The sequence below is a fragment of the Pogona vitticeps genome, chromosome 6, assembly GCF_051106095.1.
Source record: "Pogona vitticeps strain Pit_001003342236 chromosome 6, PviZW2.1, whole genome shotgun sequence".
Lineage (NCBI taxonomy): Eukaryota > Metazoa > Chordata > Lepidosauria > Squamata > Agamidae > Pogona > Pogona vitticeps.
The window spans coordinates 9,390,612-9,404,691 of record NC_135788.1 but is presented as its reverse complement, the minus strand read 5'-3'; the positions used below and the strand labels follow the sequence as shown (position 1 = coordinate 9,404,691).

At 46.9% G+C, this 14,080-nt stretch overlaps 1 protein-coding gene across 1 annotated transcript; it reads left to right on the top strand.

Moving 5' to 3' along the window:
• Positions 1–255: 255 nt before the first annotated feature.
• Positions 256–13,048, top strand: MNX1 (motor neuron and pancreas homeobox 1). The gene is made up of 3 exons (XM_073002889.2): positions 256–1,236; positions 6,854–7,014; positions 10,642–13,048. The coding sequence occupies exons 1-3, from the start codon at positions 546–548 to the stop codon at positions 11,023–11,025; spliced, it is 1,236 nt and encodes a 411-aa protein (XP_072858990.2). The 5' UTR covers positions 256–545; the 3' UTR covers positions 11,026–13,048.
• The last annotated feature ends 1,032 nt before the right edge of the window (positions 13,049–14,080 follow it).

The following is a 14,080-nucleotide window of genomic DNA, read 5'->3' as shown; positions in this document are numbered from 1 at the left end:
CGTGTGTCCCGCGAAGGCTCCCCTCCCTCCTTTCGGCCGAGAGTCGCGGGCCGGCCCCTCCGAAAGCAGCAAGAATCTCCAGGTGGGCAGGGCCAACATTCCGAGAACGTTGACAGGTGTGCGCCGCACCCAATAGCAGGCGAGGGAGCCCGGCTCCGGCCACCAATGGCGTCGTGCTTCCCCGGAGGGCCAATGGGAACCGCTCGGGAGCCTTCAAGTGAGCCGAGTTCGCAGGCCGAGCCCGGGAGTGTCCGGCGGGCAGAAAGGCGGCGCGACCGGGACTCCTCTCGGGCTCCGGGAGGTACCGAAGGCTTGGGTTGAGGCGCGCGGGCGGCTGGTGCCCTTTTGGGGGCCCCCGAATGCTGGGCCGGGCCCCCCTGCTCTGGGGTCCCCCTTCTGCTGATCCTCATGATGATGATGAGGATGATGAGGATGAGGATGGCGCTGCAGCAAGCGAAGGCGCCGGTCCTCGGCTCCGGCTTTGATTTTTAATCCGGCGTCAAGCGGGATCGCCTGTGATCGCGAAGCCCTCCCCCTCCCCCCCAATGGAGAAGTCCAAGAATTTCCGGATCGACGCGCTTCTGGCGGTGGATCCCCCGAAGGCGGCGGCGGCCTCGGCGGCTCAGACCTCCCCGCTGGCCTTGGTCACCTCGCTTTCCGCGGGCGGCGGCCGCGGCAGCTCCAGCAGCGGCTCCAGCAGCAGCGGCGGCGGCTCCAGCAGCGCCAGCTCGAGCGCCAGCGCCAGCCCGCCCTCGTCGGCGGCCGATCCTCACCCGGGCGGCGGCGGCGGCTCCTCCTTGGATTGCCTGCGGACTGAGAGCCCGTCTCCGCCGCGCATCCTGAGCGCGCATTGCGGGCTGGTGCCCAAGCCGGGCTTCCTGGGTGGTGGGGGCGGGGGAGACCCCCACCGCCACCACCCCCACCCCCACGCGCACCCCCACGCGCACCCCCACGCGCACCCGCACTCGGCCTTGGGACCCCTGCACCCCGCGGCGCCGGGCGGGGCCGGCCTCCACCCCCAGGCGGCCCTCTACGGGCCCCCCATGTACGGCTACCCGGCGGCCGCGGCGGCCCTGGCCTCGCAGCACCCGGCCCTCTCCTACTCCTACTCCCAGGTCCAGCCTTCGCACCCGGCCGCCGACCCCATCAAGCTGGGCGCCGGCACCTTCCAGCTCGACCAGTGGCTCCGCGCCTCCACCGCCGGCATGATCCTGCCCAAGATGCCCGACTTCAGCTGTGAGTAGCGCGCCTCCTCCGCCCGGGCCTGCCTCTGGCCCTCGGGGAGTCTCTTTTCCTTTCTCTCTGTATCTGATTGCGCGCGAGTGGGTGGCAAGACCAGAAACGGCCCGCCGTTCTCTGAGCATGCATTTCTCTGCCTCTGTACGCATGGCACACAATGTTCTCGATAAAAAACAGAGAGGCCATCGTTTAAATGCTGTCGCATAATATAGACACGCTGACAGAGCTAAATCCAGAATACAGAACATGGTATAAGTATCTGTAAATCAACAAGAGGGACATCAGCCACCGTAGGACATAGAAATAAGGTGTCGATCCATCTCTTCTATGCCTCTGAAGGGAAAAGACTGTGGCTGAGGTGTTATAGATCTCACTGTAGAAATTATGTCTGTCGTGTTTATAAAATCGCCGTTAGAGCCATTACCTTTCCTTACCGGCTGGGCCTGGCAGAGGTCCTTGGTTGTGTCTACCTTAATTTACTTATTTCGTCTATTTTTCTCTACAACACCCTACGGATGAAATCGCTGTGTGAATGTGGAGGGTGGTTTGGGGTTTATGTTTTGTTTTGCTTTGATTTTAATTCAGGGGAACTATACCCGCTTAGGCAGCTTAATTAACAATCGTGGAGAATCAACGTTTCTGTTCGATCAGGGGCATTTAAACTTCAGGCTTGGAATATATGCTTTTAAAAATCAGGAGAGACCCAGAATCAACTGACTGGAGTCTGGGGAACAAGGTAGGATTCTGCGCCCTAGTGTTTGCTTTGCTAAATAGAATTCGTGGTCTTCCGCAAAAATACAGATGTACAGTATATATTATGTATATACCACACTTCCTCGCAGAAAAATCAGCTCAGGTGTTTTTCGTGTCTACAGTGTAATTTAGGGTAGGTTCGGGGTATCAGTTTACTGCTGTTGTTAGAACTGGGAGTCATCAATCCTTGGCGGGCATCAGTAGATTCAGATCTACGGGCTGTCAATTCCCGTATTTAGATAGCTCGGTTTGAAGTGGCTCTTTAAATGGGAAGCCAAAGAGAGAATTTTGTATTTCAGATACAAGAGCGGAACAACGCGGTCAAGACTTTACACCGAATGCCATTCGCGTGCCCTACTTCGGTATTGTTGGGGGGGGGGAGAGGGGTTTTTTTTGGGGGGAGGGACAATAACAATTTGTCCCCGGCTCTCTGTTGAATCAGAGCAGTGAACAAAGTTGGTTTGTTTTTCTTTGGAAATGGCTCCCCCCCTTCCCTCCCCCCCTTAGCCCGGAAGAAAAGAGAAGAAAGGATTTCGTGAGGGACTAACAGGGAGATGATATATCAGAACCTAAATCATGGTTTGCCTTAGTGCGACAAGACCCATGTGGGTGTCCAACGAGTAAACCTGTTGACTCAATGGGATTTACATGTGTTGCCTTGCCATTCAACGGTCGATTCATTGGGACTCTTCTTTTGTTTGGGTCAGCAACCATAGGATATAGCCAGAGACACTCTTAAGAAAAAATTAAAAGGATCCAAAAGATTTAAGTTGGGCACGCGCGACACCGAAGTTAAATATACAGCTAGGCCTCAGTGAAGGTACTGCGGCTTTCTTAAAAAAAAAAAAAAAAATTACAAATATCCCCTGTCTGAGAAAATGACTGGTTTGAATATACCGTGTTAACTTTACCCTAAAATTAAAGCAGTTTTTACATGCTAGGGTTATGATCCTCACAGTTTCTCCCTCCCCGCTCGCAGAGTATTACTAGAAGATGAGACGTCCTGACAAGGAAAAAGAATTGGTAATAATCGGGACTTGTGAATAAATATCCAAGAAAGGAACTACAAGCAAGACTTGGAAAATCGCGGGAGGGTGCAAAAAAACCACCCCTCTTTGATGTGGATTGCAGGGTGTAAGACCCTGGGAACTAGGAACTCCAAAATAAAAATACTATTCAGAGATATATTTTTTTTTTAAAAAGTTTTTATTCCAATCCACACTTCTTGTCTTACTGAATGGAAACATTTTAAAATATCCTAAGTGGAGGTGACAAATAGTTCGATCCAGCTCAATTGTAAGTTTTTCTTTAAATTTTTAAGCTTTGCCTTGGAAAAACAGAACTTGGCTTGGATCCTGTTTAATACTATACTCTTAGATAAGAATGGGGTTTTAAAATACGATATCTAGTCAGAGCGTGTACGTACTCCGACAAAAACCACAAAAAACACTCTCTATATCCTTCCCACACCGGCTAATTTCTGAAAGTGGTGGAACAATTTTGGGGGAGTGTCGGATGTAGCGATTGCGAGACCATTCAGTTAACCTGGCCTTTAATTTTCAGGCAAATGTGTCTAGGTTTTATTTCTTTTACATATTCCTGTAGAATATATATACTTATATTATTTCTGCAGTTTTGAAAAGGAAAAATTCTTCTCTTTCTCCGGAGATTCTAGCATCTGAAACGCCTTCCTTCGGTCATAGTTCCCCGAATAGAAATAACGGGATTAAATTCCAAATACCCTTGCCCTTGGTGATGTAGAAATAATATCAGAACGGTGAGAGTTAAAACTCCATCAACCAAGTCAGCAAGTGGAATTGTAGATCTTTCCATTTCAGTAGCTTGTGGAGGGATCCGATAGTTCTCATCAGCTTTCCATAAAAAGCACGCTCAAATGCTTCCCGGTCAATTATGATCTTATCTGCCGGAAGCCTTCGCGTTTCCCATTAATTCTCTCGCTCTCCGCTTCTTCTTTCTTTTCAAAAATCAAAATTTATAGTTGGAACGGTTTCAACCTGGAAGAGAGGAGGAAATTAGACACCGAGGAGCAAGAGGGACAGGAGGAAATTGATTCCTCTGTCTTCCGTTTTATTTCTTTTCCTTCCTTCCTTCCTTCCTTCCTTCCTTCCTTCCTTCCTTCCTTCCTTCCTTCCTTCCTTCCTTCCTTCCTTCCTTCCTTCCTCATTACCCGCACCCAATCTGCACACCTTGGGTTCCGAAGCTTATTTTGGAAGAATAACTGGGAGGCTTTTGGTTCATTTATTTGTTTCGAGGGAAGCGGGGTGTGTATGTGTGTGAATCTGATTACTTGCCCTAGCCGCGTCTCCGGGGAATCTTCTCTGATGGACTGACTCCTCGAGACAATCCGTTTAATTAAACGCTTCCGTTTTGGGGGTCGAGGGCCGCCCTTTTGTTGAAAGGGAAGCGGTGTTCAATTTCAACAGCCACGTCGGCCGCTCCCTGGAGAGGAGGCTGCCCGGAGGCGCTGAACAGGTGCAGGATCGCGCCCCTTCTCCGTTTGGTATGCAGCTTGTGGGAAATCAGAGAAGGCTAGCCATCAAGGATCGGCCACCCCAGACCCAGATTGACTTCAGTTTTCGGGCGACAAGAGGGATGTCGCGGGCCGGTTTGGGAAGCCGCCGAGGTCCTTTTATCTCCCTCGGGTCGACTTTGGCTGGCCCTAAAGGGCGGGATCTTTTCGGAGTCGGCCGGTTTTCTTCCCCTCCTTCGCCTTGCTGCCTCCCTGCCGGGGGGGGGGGGAGAGGGCATGTTTAGAGAAGTAACGCGGGGGGGGGGGGGAAGAGGAGAGAAGCGGCCCTTTTATGTGGCTCGCTTAACCCGAATGTTCTCCCGCGCCCGGGATGGCGATAAAGGCGTCTGTGTTGCCCAGGCAAACCTGTGCAGGATCGGCTCCCTGCCATGCACGGAGGACAGTCTTCTGGAGGCCGGGCGACGGCTGGCTTTCCGGTTCATTGGACGCGCGTAAGGGAGCCGGAAAAGCAAAGTAAAAGATGCGCTAAGGTTCTCCCCTGAAGAAGGTAAAAGCGATCGGATACCGTAGTGAACCCAACCCACCCCGAATCTGTCTGATTTTTTTTTTTCCGGAAGCTAAGCAAGGAGATATCTTGCAGTGGCCAGGGATCTCTGGGAGGGGCTGCTTGACATCCTTGGGGGAAAAAAAAACCCGTGCCTTGCAGAGGGGCAACGCCGGGTTAGATACGCCAATGGTAGAAAACCAGCTATCTAGATTCCTAAAAGCTCCGTGATTGCCGGGATGGTGTCCTTGTGTAGCAGATCGATCCCTCTAGACGAAGGGTGTGTTTGCTTCCTTCTTTTATACTCATCATTTCCTATCCACTTCACACGCTCTGCTTTAACACTTTTCTTTTGAACTTTGATTTGCAACCTCCATGTGCCACTGCTATTTAACATTAGCTTTTATATCAAGCTTTTTTGATGGTGGGAGTGGATATTAGTGATACGGATGAAGTAAATACAGTACATCTTTCTATATTTAACACCTACTTCGAGAATACATTAAACACAGCCTCCTCTTCTATGATAAATCGACACCATCACCTAAGCACAATCTATCAACATGCTTAAATTTTTTAAAAAGACCATTCATTATTCACTGGGTCCAAAACTCTACTACTCTCTCCAGAGTGGGTATCTTTTATCACCCCCTAACAGCATCACCAGTGATGAAGAATCATGAGAACTGTGGTCCATGAACATCTTGGGGAGGGGCAATTTTTCCACATCCCAGCCCTGGATTATTTGTTTTCCTGCATCTAATGTTTGGCCATCAAAATGGTATCATGGACTGGAAAAGTCCAATGCTTTGAAATACTCCCTTTGTCACAAGATGCTTCAGCTGCCGATGCTTACAACCTGCTCCCATTCTCCATGCACAGAATAATCCAGGGCATCTTTGCTCAGAAGTAAAGCCCATCATATCTTAGAAGACTTGTTCCCTACTAGCAGCTGTCTGCAACTGCAAGCTTTGCTATTCACAGTCAAAACTGCACAGTTAAAAGAAAGGTAAACGGGATAGAATATACCTGCAGTATTTGCAGATTTCCAAATGGATTAAAAGGAGTTCAGGATTCTAGGGAAAACCTGATCACAGCATGCATCCTTCATTTGTGAAACGACAGTGGCAGCAACAGCCCTGAGTTCATACAGCTAAAAAAACCCCAAACAATAATATTAAACAAAGAAGGGAAAGACAAAAGAGATGGGTGGAGCTAAAGAAAATCAATGTACAGATGCTGCATACCACAGGATAGGAGAGGAGAAAGCCCTGCTTCGAAAGACCCAAAGCTTGGCTGCAGTTTACGTACTTGATTTTTATGAATTAATTGTGCCCCTAGTGTATGCTGGGCTTTGCAGAGGCCAAAAGGACAGGTTCCTCTGCCCTGAAGGTGTTGCCACTGATGCTTCTTCATGGGCAGAAGGGAAAAGGCAAGAATTAACGAGCAGAAGACATGGGCTTGATCCGATTCCACACATCTGGTTACAGCCAGTAGTTAGCATTTTTAGATATTTTTACGAACAATCTCAGAATGTAAATCTCTTAATGTAAATAAGAGAGAACAGAATGTCAGACCTCTCCTTGTCTTCCGGCTATGATCATTTTCTGCACCCCCCTCCCCTGCGTGTAGATTTCATGCCCAGCCATAGACTCAGATCACAGTCTCTTTTATGCTGGAGTTGTAGTCCAGTTTCCAGCAGAAGAGGAGTCTGTCCATACCTGAGTGGAAGCCAAGAAAGGCTCAGCCCCCCCCCCCACTTTCCTCCTCTTTCTCTCTCACGCCTCTCTTTACCCCCCCCCTCCCTCTCTTTCTTTTTCTTTCAGCCCAAGCGCAGTCCAATCTCCTGGGCAAATGCCGACGGCCCCGAACTGCCTTCACCAGCCAGCAGCTGCTGGAACTAGAGCATCAGTTCAAGCTGAACAAGTATCTCTCCCGACCGAAGCGATTTGAGGTGGCCACCTCCCTCATGCTTACAGAGACCCAGGTCAGTATCTTGCTGGATGGAAGGAAGAAAAGGTTCAAGAGACCAAGGAAGAGAGGTGGGGGTTGGAGGAGAGAGAACCAGGAGGAGCACAAGGCATGCTAGCAAAATGGATCTCCCACGAGGATCTGCATTCAAACCTTCCTGCTCCTCTGGGTGCTGGTTGGGAAGCCTTCTTACAGTAAAGAAGCATGGATCCTTCTTGAATTAACGACCCCTCTAGCTAATCCACTATCCACAACCTATCAGCCTAATGCTTTTCCATAACTTGTCAGCCTAGGGCTTTTGTCCAATTTAGGACAATTAAGGGTTTCCAGCTACACATTTGACAAAGCTCTTTCCACCCAGGTCATCGAAAGGAAGGATGAAAATAATTTTCTTTTAAAATAGTTATCCTGACTGTGCAAAGCTTAAGGCATTTTATTTAAAAAGCTGAATAGAAGCATTGATTTATTTATATTCCATCCTTCCTGTACCAGCAGAGGTCAAAACGTGGTGATCTTCCAGATGTTGTAGAAATACACACACCCCATTCCCATTGCTTCTGCCTTATTGGCCATACGGGCTAAAGCTAATGGGAGTCAGAATCCAGCCACTGGAGGGCCACAGGATCTGCATACCTTTTCTAAAGAGCTGAAGCTGGATTTTATGGAGTTACCATGCATGCCTACACAGAAGTAAGGCTGTGACAATGTGGTCAAATACTGAGGAGTTTGCTCTGTTTATAAAATGGGTGAATTCAAAGTAATTTTTACTGATCACAGGCGCCAATTCAAATCAGTCCAACCCTTTTTGCTCCCAAAGTGGCCTTCCCCCTCCCCCTCTGCCACTGGGGGCATTTACTTTTTCAAGCCCAGAAGAATTCAAACAGGCTCCCCCCCATGTGATTAGTTGTGATACATTATTGTAAAGATGTGGGAGGTGGGGAAGCATGTCTCTAGATTGTGTTTTGATGATCTATACAGTTGGGGAGAGATGTTCAGGATAGGAAAACTGTCCCCCCCCATTTTTTCCTCTTCCCCAATCACCCTCTGATTTTTTTTTTTTAAAAAATCTTACATGTATAAGATTAGCGCTAGATCACCCTTAGTGCTGGGCTTTATTATTATTATTATTATTATTATTATTATTATTATTATTATTATTATTATTATTATTATTATTATTATTATTATTATTATTATTATTATTATTATTATTATTATTATTATTTCCTGCATTTATGTCCTATAAAAGGGTCAGCAGAGGCAGGATCAGAGGAAGGAAGGAAAGAAGGAGGAAGCTGTAGGCTAGGATGGGAATCACATTGCATCCAATACGAATGGTATTAATCCACAACTCTGTGTCAGCACTGAACCCAGAACTCTTGTTTCCAGATTCATCTATGACTGTCCATCATAAAGCATGCAGAAGAATGGAAAGGGGGAAAACCCTTTGAATCAGACCAAAGGCCTTTTCAGTTCAGCATTCTATTGCTGTGCAGGCCAACCTCCTTCTACATCACAGTGTTCATATGCAGTATGAAGACAATAGCACCCTTTCTGCTCACATTCTCCAGCCATGGATACAGCAGCTGAAATCCAACAGTAAATCATAACTAGAAGAGGCCCATTGAACCAATGGGGATTTTATGAGTTAACTCCTCTGTAAGTTCCATTGATCCAATGGGCCTACTCTAGATGCAGTTTACTATTACTAGGTAGAGATTTGTGGCAATCACACATTGTCTCCCAATTACATACTAACTAGGCCTGATCCTGGTTGGCTTTCAAAATCAAACACAACTGGGTGTGTCCTAGGTGAGTGGTTTGCTGCCAGACTGGCAGTAAATGGATATTTTTTAGGAGGGGAGTCAACAACTATAATGACCCACTACAGAATAAGTTTCTGCTACTTATTCTACTTAACCTCTGGAATGAAGAGGTTCTACAAGCATGCCTGTTTTCCTGCAATACTCTTAAAAAAACTTCCAGAGTCTCCAACCTTTTCCTGCTTAAGCACCAATGGCCTCTGCAGATACTATGGAACTCCTCTCATGCTTACCTATGGAGTGGGGCTGGTTGGGGTTGATGGAAGCTTAATATGGCAATATCTGAAGGCTTGTAAGTTCTCCAGTCCTGCAGAGGTAGGAGATTCCGGAGCAGGAGTGCCAAGAATTGCTCAAAGTAGTGATGGGTTAGTTAGACTGAATCCACTGTGGGTTTTAGTCTGAATGTTAAGATGATGAACTTATTTAAAGCATGGTGTTTTGCACCCTGGGTAGCTCCTATAAAAACCAAATTAAAAGGGCAGAATAGCTTAATGAAACTGACAAATGCATATCCCTTTCTTCTCATCCACGTGGGAAGAAATGGCACAGCCGAGAGGAACAACAAATAAATTGCATCAGACATAGAAGCTCTCAGAAGGAGACTCAAGGACTTTGGGGCACAGATAGTCTTCCTGTCCATCCTACTAATATTCAGAAGATGAATAGAAAGGGGGATGGGGAAACTCCAGGTGAACAACAGGCTATGAAGGTGGTACCAACATGAGAGACATGAAGAACCATCACAGCACGAGGACTTCATCAAGAGGACTTTACACTGAACTGGAAGAGGGAGGGAGACACAAACTCAGAAGTTAAGACAGATGAACTCTTATGCACAGTAAGGTTATTGCAGCCCAATAGCTGAATATGAGCCAACAATGTGATGTGGCTGCAAAAAAGGCAAATGATATTTTAGGGTGAATTAGCAGAAGTATAGTCTCCAGATCCCAGGAAGTAGCTCCCTTGTATTCAGCCCTGGTTAGGCTTCATCTTGAGTGGTGTATCCAGTTCTGGACACTGCACTTTAAGAAGGATGCTGACAAAGGTGTTGAGAGGAGAGCACCAAAGATTATCAGAGGATTGGAAATCAGGCCCAGTGAGGAAAGACTGAAAGAAATGGCCATGTTCAGCCTTGAGAAAAGAAGACTGAGGCGAGAGATGGGGCAGCTCTTTTCAAATACACAAAAGACTGTCGTACAGAGAAGGGGCAGGATCTATTCTCAATCATCCCAGAGTGCAAGACATGTAATCATTATAGAAAGCCAGATTTTGGTCGAGTATCAGGAAAAAATGTATTTATTTAAAATATTTTAATAACTCCCTAACTGTTAGAGCAGTATGATAATGCAACCAATTACCTTGGAAGGTGGTGGAGGGAATAAAGAGGAAATTAGACAACCATCTGGATTCCTGTATTGAGCAGTGGGGGAGTTGGAGTTGAGGACCTTATAGGCCCCTTTCAACTCCATTATTCTATGCTTCACAACACCCTAGGAATTGGAATCCTGGTTCCTACCAGCTGAAGAAACAGAGGAATTCATAATCATAGGGCTGATTACGGTTTCTCAGCAGAACTTGGATGGCCAGGGTGACTGGGGGATTGTGTGAACTGCAGTCCCTCAAAATAACTTTTCCAAACTCAGTTCTTTGGCAACAGTGGAATGGGAATATGCTTAATGTAAGATCTTAGCTGTAATGAATCCTGGGTCTAATTATGCTTTGATTCAGGGTATTCCCCACCCCAAAGTTTTCACATTCAAGATTTGCTCCTGTGCATGATCTTCCATAGGTATGCCATTTCTTCCTTTCTCTCTCTGCAGGTGAAGATCTGGTTCCAGAACCGGCGCATGAAGTGGAAGCGGAGCAAGAAAGCCAAAGAGCAGGCAGCCCAGGAAGCAGAGAAGCAGAAAGGAGGACAGAGTGTCGGGGAAGACAAAGTGGGCGATGAGATGCCGCAGCCATCTGGGCCCCCCGAGAAAAGCAACAACGGGGGGCGCCGCTTGCGGGAGCTGAGGGACAGTGACCCAGAAGAGGAGATAGAAGACGAGGAGGAGGAGGATGATGAAGATGACGAAGGAGACCGACCTGGACACTGTTGCCCCTACGGTTCTCCTGACTGCTCTGATGGGGAGGAGGAAGGGAGGCCGCCTCATGGCAGGCATGGGGGGACCCACGCACAACTGCCCTCTGCCCCAGCTCCCTGAATATATATGGGACCTGGAGAGCAAATGTTCCCTTCCTTGCTTTAAGTCTTAAAACAAGGACTTGCCTCCACCGTCAAGAAGTTTGCTCCTCATTATCTAAAGTCCTCTGTGGACCAAATGCCACCTGCAGCCACTGCTGTCCCTATTTCCACCAGCCACAAACTCCATGACGCATAACAGATCTAAACCAACTGACTCTGCTACCTGGCTACCTTCCCAGGTCTACCATCTCCCCATCCGGTCTTACTCTGACTTGGGCAATGTTACTTTAGGGTGCTGCAAAGAATCTCCTAGCTAACAGGGCTTGTGGGAGGATTCTGGGAATCAAAACAATAACTTCTTTAAGCTCTGTAAACCCTGCTTTTTGCTCAGCCTACCCTACAGAAGTCTGCCTGTCTCATGCTATGGGGCTTAGAATGCAGTCCCAAGGGACTAAGATGGTCCCGGACCAGCTGAACTGAAAGGAGACTACTTGAAGCTTCGGTGCTTTGGTGATACTCAACCTCTTCCACTCTGGAAACTACTTAGGACAGTCCTTATCATGCCCTAACTTTGTGCCAGCATTATGGCCACGTCCCCAGGGTGGAAGAGACCTGATCTGGAGAAACTCCACCCCATTTTTTCCTTGCCTCCCTCCATTTGCCTTTCTGCTGGCAGATCTCAGCCAGCAGATCAATCTTTGAGATTAGCCAACAGAATAACATTTTGCCAGTGGAAGAGCTTTTATCCTGGTACTCTGGGGCTAATCCTACAACCTGCAAATCCCCAAGTCAAGATTTCACTGTAAAGTTGGAAGCACCTGACCCATAGATAAAGTAGGCTGCAGGCTTCATGGACTCCTGCTTAATCAATCTATGGGTTTTGCATTTTCTGTATTCTCTTCTCTGTGGGTTCAGGTGTTATTCAGTGAAAATGAGACTAAACCTGGCATGAAGGTGAAGTCACCCTAAATTACACCATCCGGCTTCTGATTACTGCTTCCTTGTCTCATTCTGTAAAAGAGAGCCAGGTGACTGAACTATGGTGTTGAAAGAGGACACCCTTAGATTCTTTGCCCGTTTTGTTCAACAGCACTGAGAGTTTTTGTGCTCATTCCATAGCAAGCAGCCTGGGGAAAAATATACACTACAAATGTTGAAACTGCTGGGAACCTCTGAAGGACTGTATTATCTTTATTTTTGTATATTGTATTTATAAAAAAAGAGAAATGCCTCTACTTATGCATGCTAAGTTATTAATTGGTTACTCCCAATGTTCCAATGGTATGTAAAATAAAGTGTTTTGTACATGAGAAATGCGAAGACTTATTGAAGCAAAGAAGCAGTGAAGGTGTTTCCCTGTTTTTTTGTCTCTCTCTCTCTCTCTCTCTCTCTCTCTCTCTCTCTCTCTCTCTCTGTGTGTGTTTTGCTGGATTCACAATTAAGCATACCAGCTGTTTCTAGGGTCGTTCAATAACTGGATAGAAAGGGGGAACTTGTGTCAGTTCTGTGAAAATGCAAGCTGAGCAAACAGTACTCCTTTGTGCATAGTAAAGTCTGTTCCACATCCCTTATCTCTGCATCTACCTTCCTGTACAAAACCATTTAAAAATCTGCAAGAATTTAGACAGCACAAGCAAAGTGCATGTCACCAAAATGTCGTGACCATTGAGTTGGTGTCTACCTATTTTTATTTAAAAGGCTACATGACATAGTCACGTTTAAGTCAGGGTACTGAAGTAGGTTATGCAATGGGGGTTTATTTTACACAGACACACAGACACAAAGCTGAATTGTTACTCAACCAGAGCGTTCCTCAAGGTAGAAGACCTGGGTCACGCTGCTCTCCCTCCAACATTACCACTTCCCGGAATGATGTCTGCTCCTACGATCAAATGCTGGTCTCTTCCCCTGGAAGGAACGTGTGACAAAAGGGTAATAAGTGAACCAATTCATTCCCAAAAGCCAGGCTTGTCCTCTTTTTTCATCTTGTCTCCCGATATGTGACCCCCAAATATTGTTGGATAGTTAATATCCAAATATGAACTCCCTTGATCCTTCATCATTGTCTATGCTAGATAGAGCTGATAATATCTGGAAGATATCTTCCCTATTTGTATTTGTGAAGGCTTTCACAGCCGGGATCTAATGGTTGTTGTAGGTTTTTCGGGCTCTTTGGCCGTGTTCTTAAGGTTGTTCTTCCTGACGTTTCGCCAGCCTCTGTGGCGAAAGAGACTAAAGATGCCGGCCACAGAGACTGGTGAAACGTCAGGAAGAGCAACCTTCAGAACACGGCCAAAAAGCCTGAAAAACCCACAACAACCATCATCTTCCCTATTGCTGTTTTGTGCTGTCAAGTAACCTCTGATTTATAGAGGTCTTCCAAATTACCCTGCTCAGCTCCTACAAACTCAAAGATTTGGCTTTATGTAGTCAGTCCATCTCATATCTGGTCCCATATCTGGTCTTTTCCCGTTGTCTTCAACTTTTACCAGCATTATTGTCCATCTGTCTGTCCTTCTGTCCTTCCTTCCTTCCATCCTTCCTATCTATTTGTCTGTCTATGGAAGCAAAATATTTTTACCCTGCCTTTCTCCTTAAAAAGGACTCAAGGCGGCCTACAACATTTAAAGCTGAAAACAATGACTATACAATGGTAGATTGCATTATTAAATGACAATATTTAATGCTTAAAAATGTATGCAAATATTAAAAAGGAATAAAACAAATACCACTTTGAGAGACGGTAAACACAAGTAGTACTTGCAAGCCAGCCAGAGCAGTAATGCATAACAATCCATCCAAAAGTCACTAAGGTAGCTAGCCAGACACTGAGAGACAGCTTGCCTGAAGAGACAGATCTTTGCCTGCTTGCAGAAGGACAGCAAAGATGGGGTCAGCCTGGCCTCCTGTGGGAGGGAGTTCCAGGGTCTGGGAGCAGCCACAGAGAAGGCCCTCTCCTGAGTCCCCAACAAGTGCACCTGTGAGGGTGGTGGGACTGCAAGGAAGACCTCTCCTGAGGATCTGAGCACCTGAGCTGGTTCATAATGGGAAGCATGGTCTTTGAGATAGCTTGG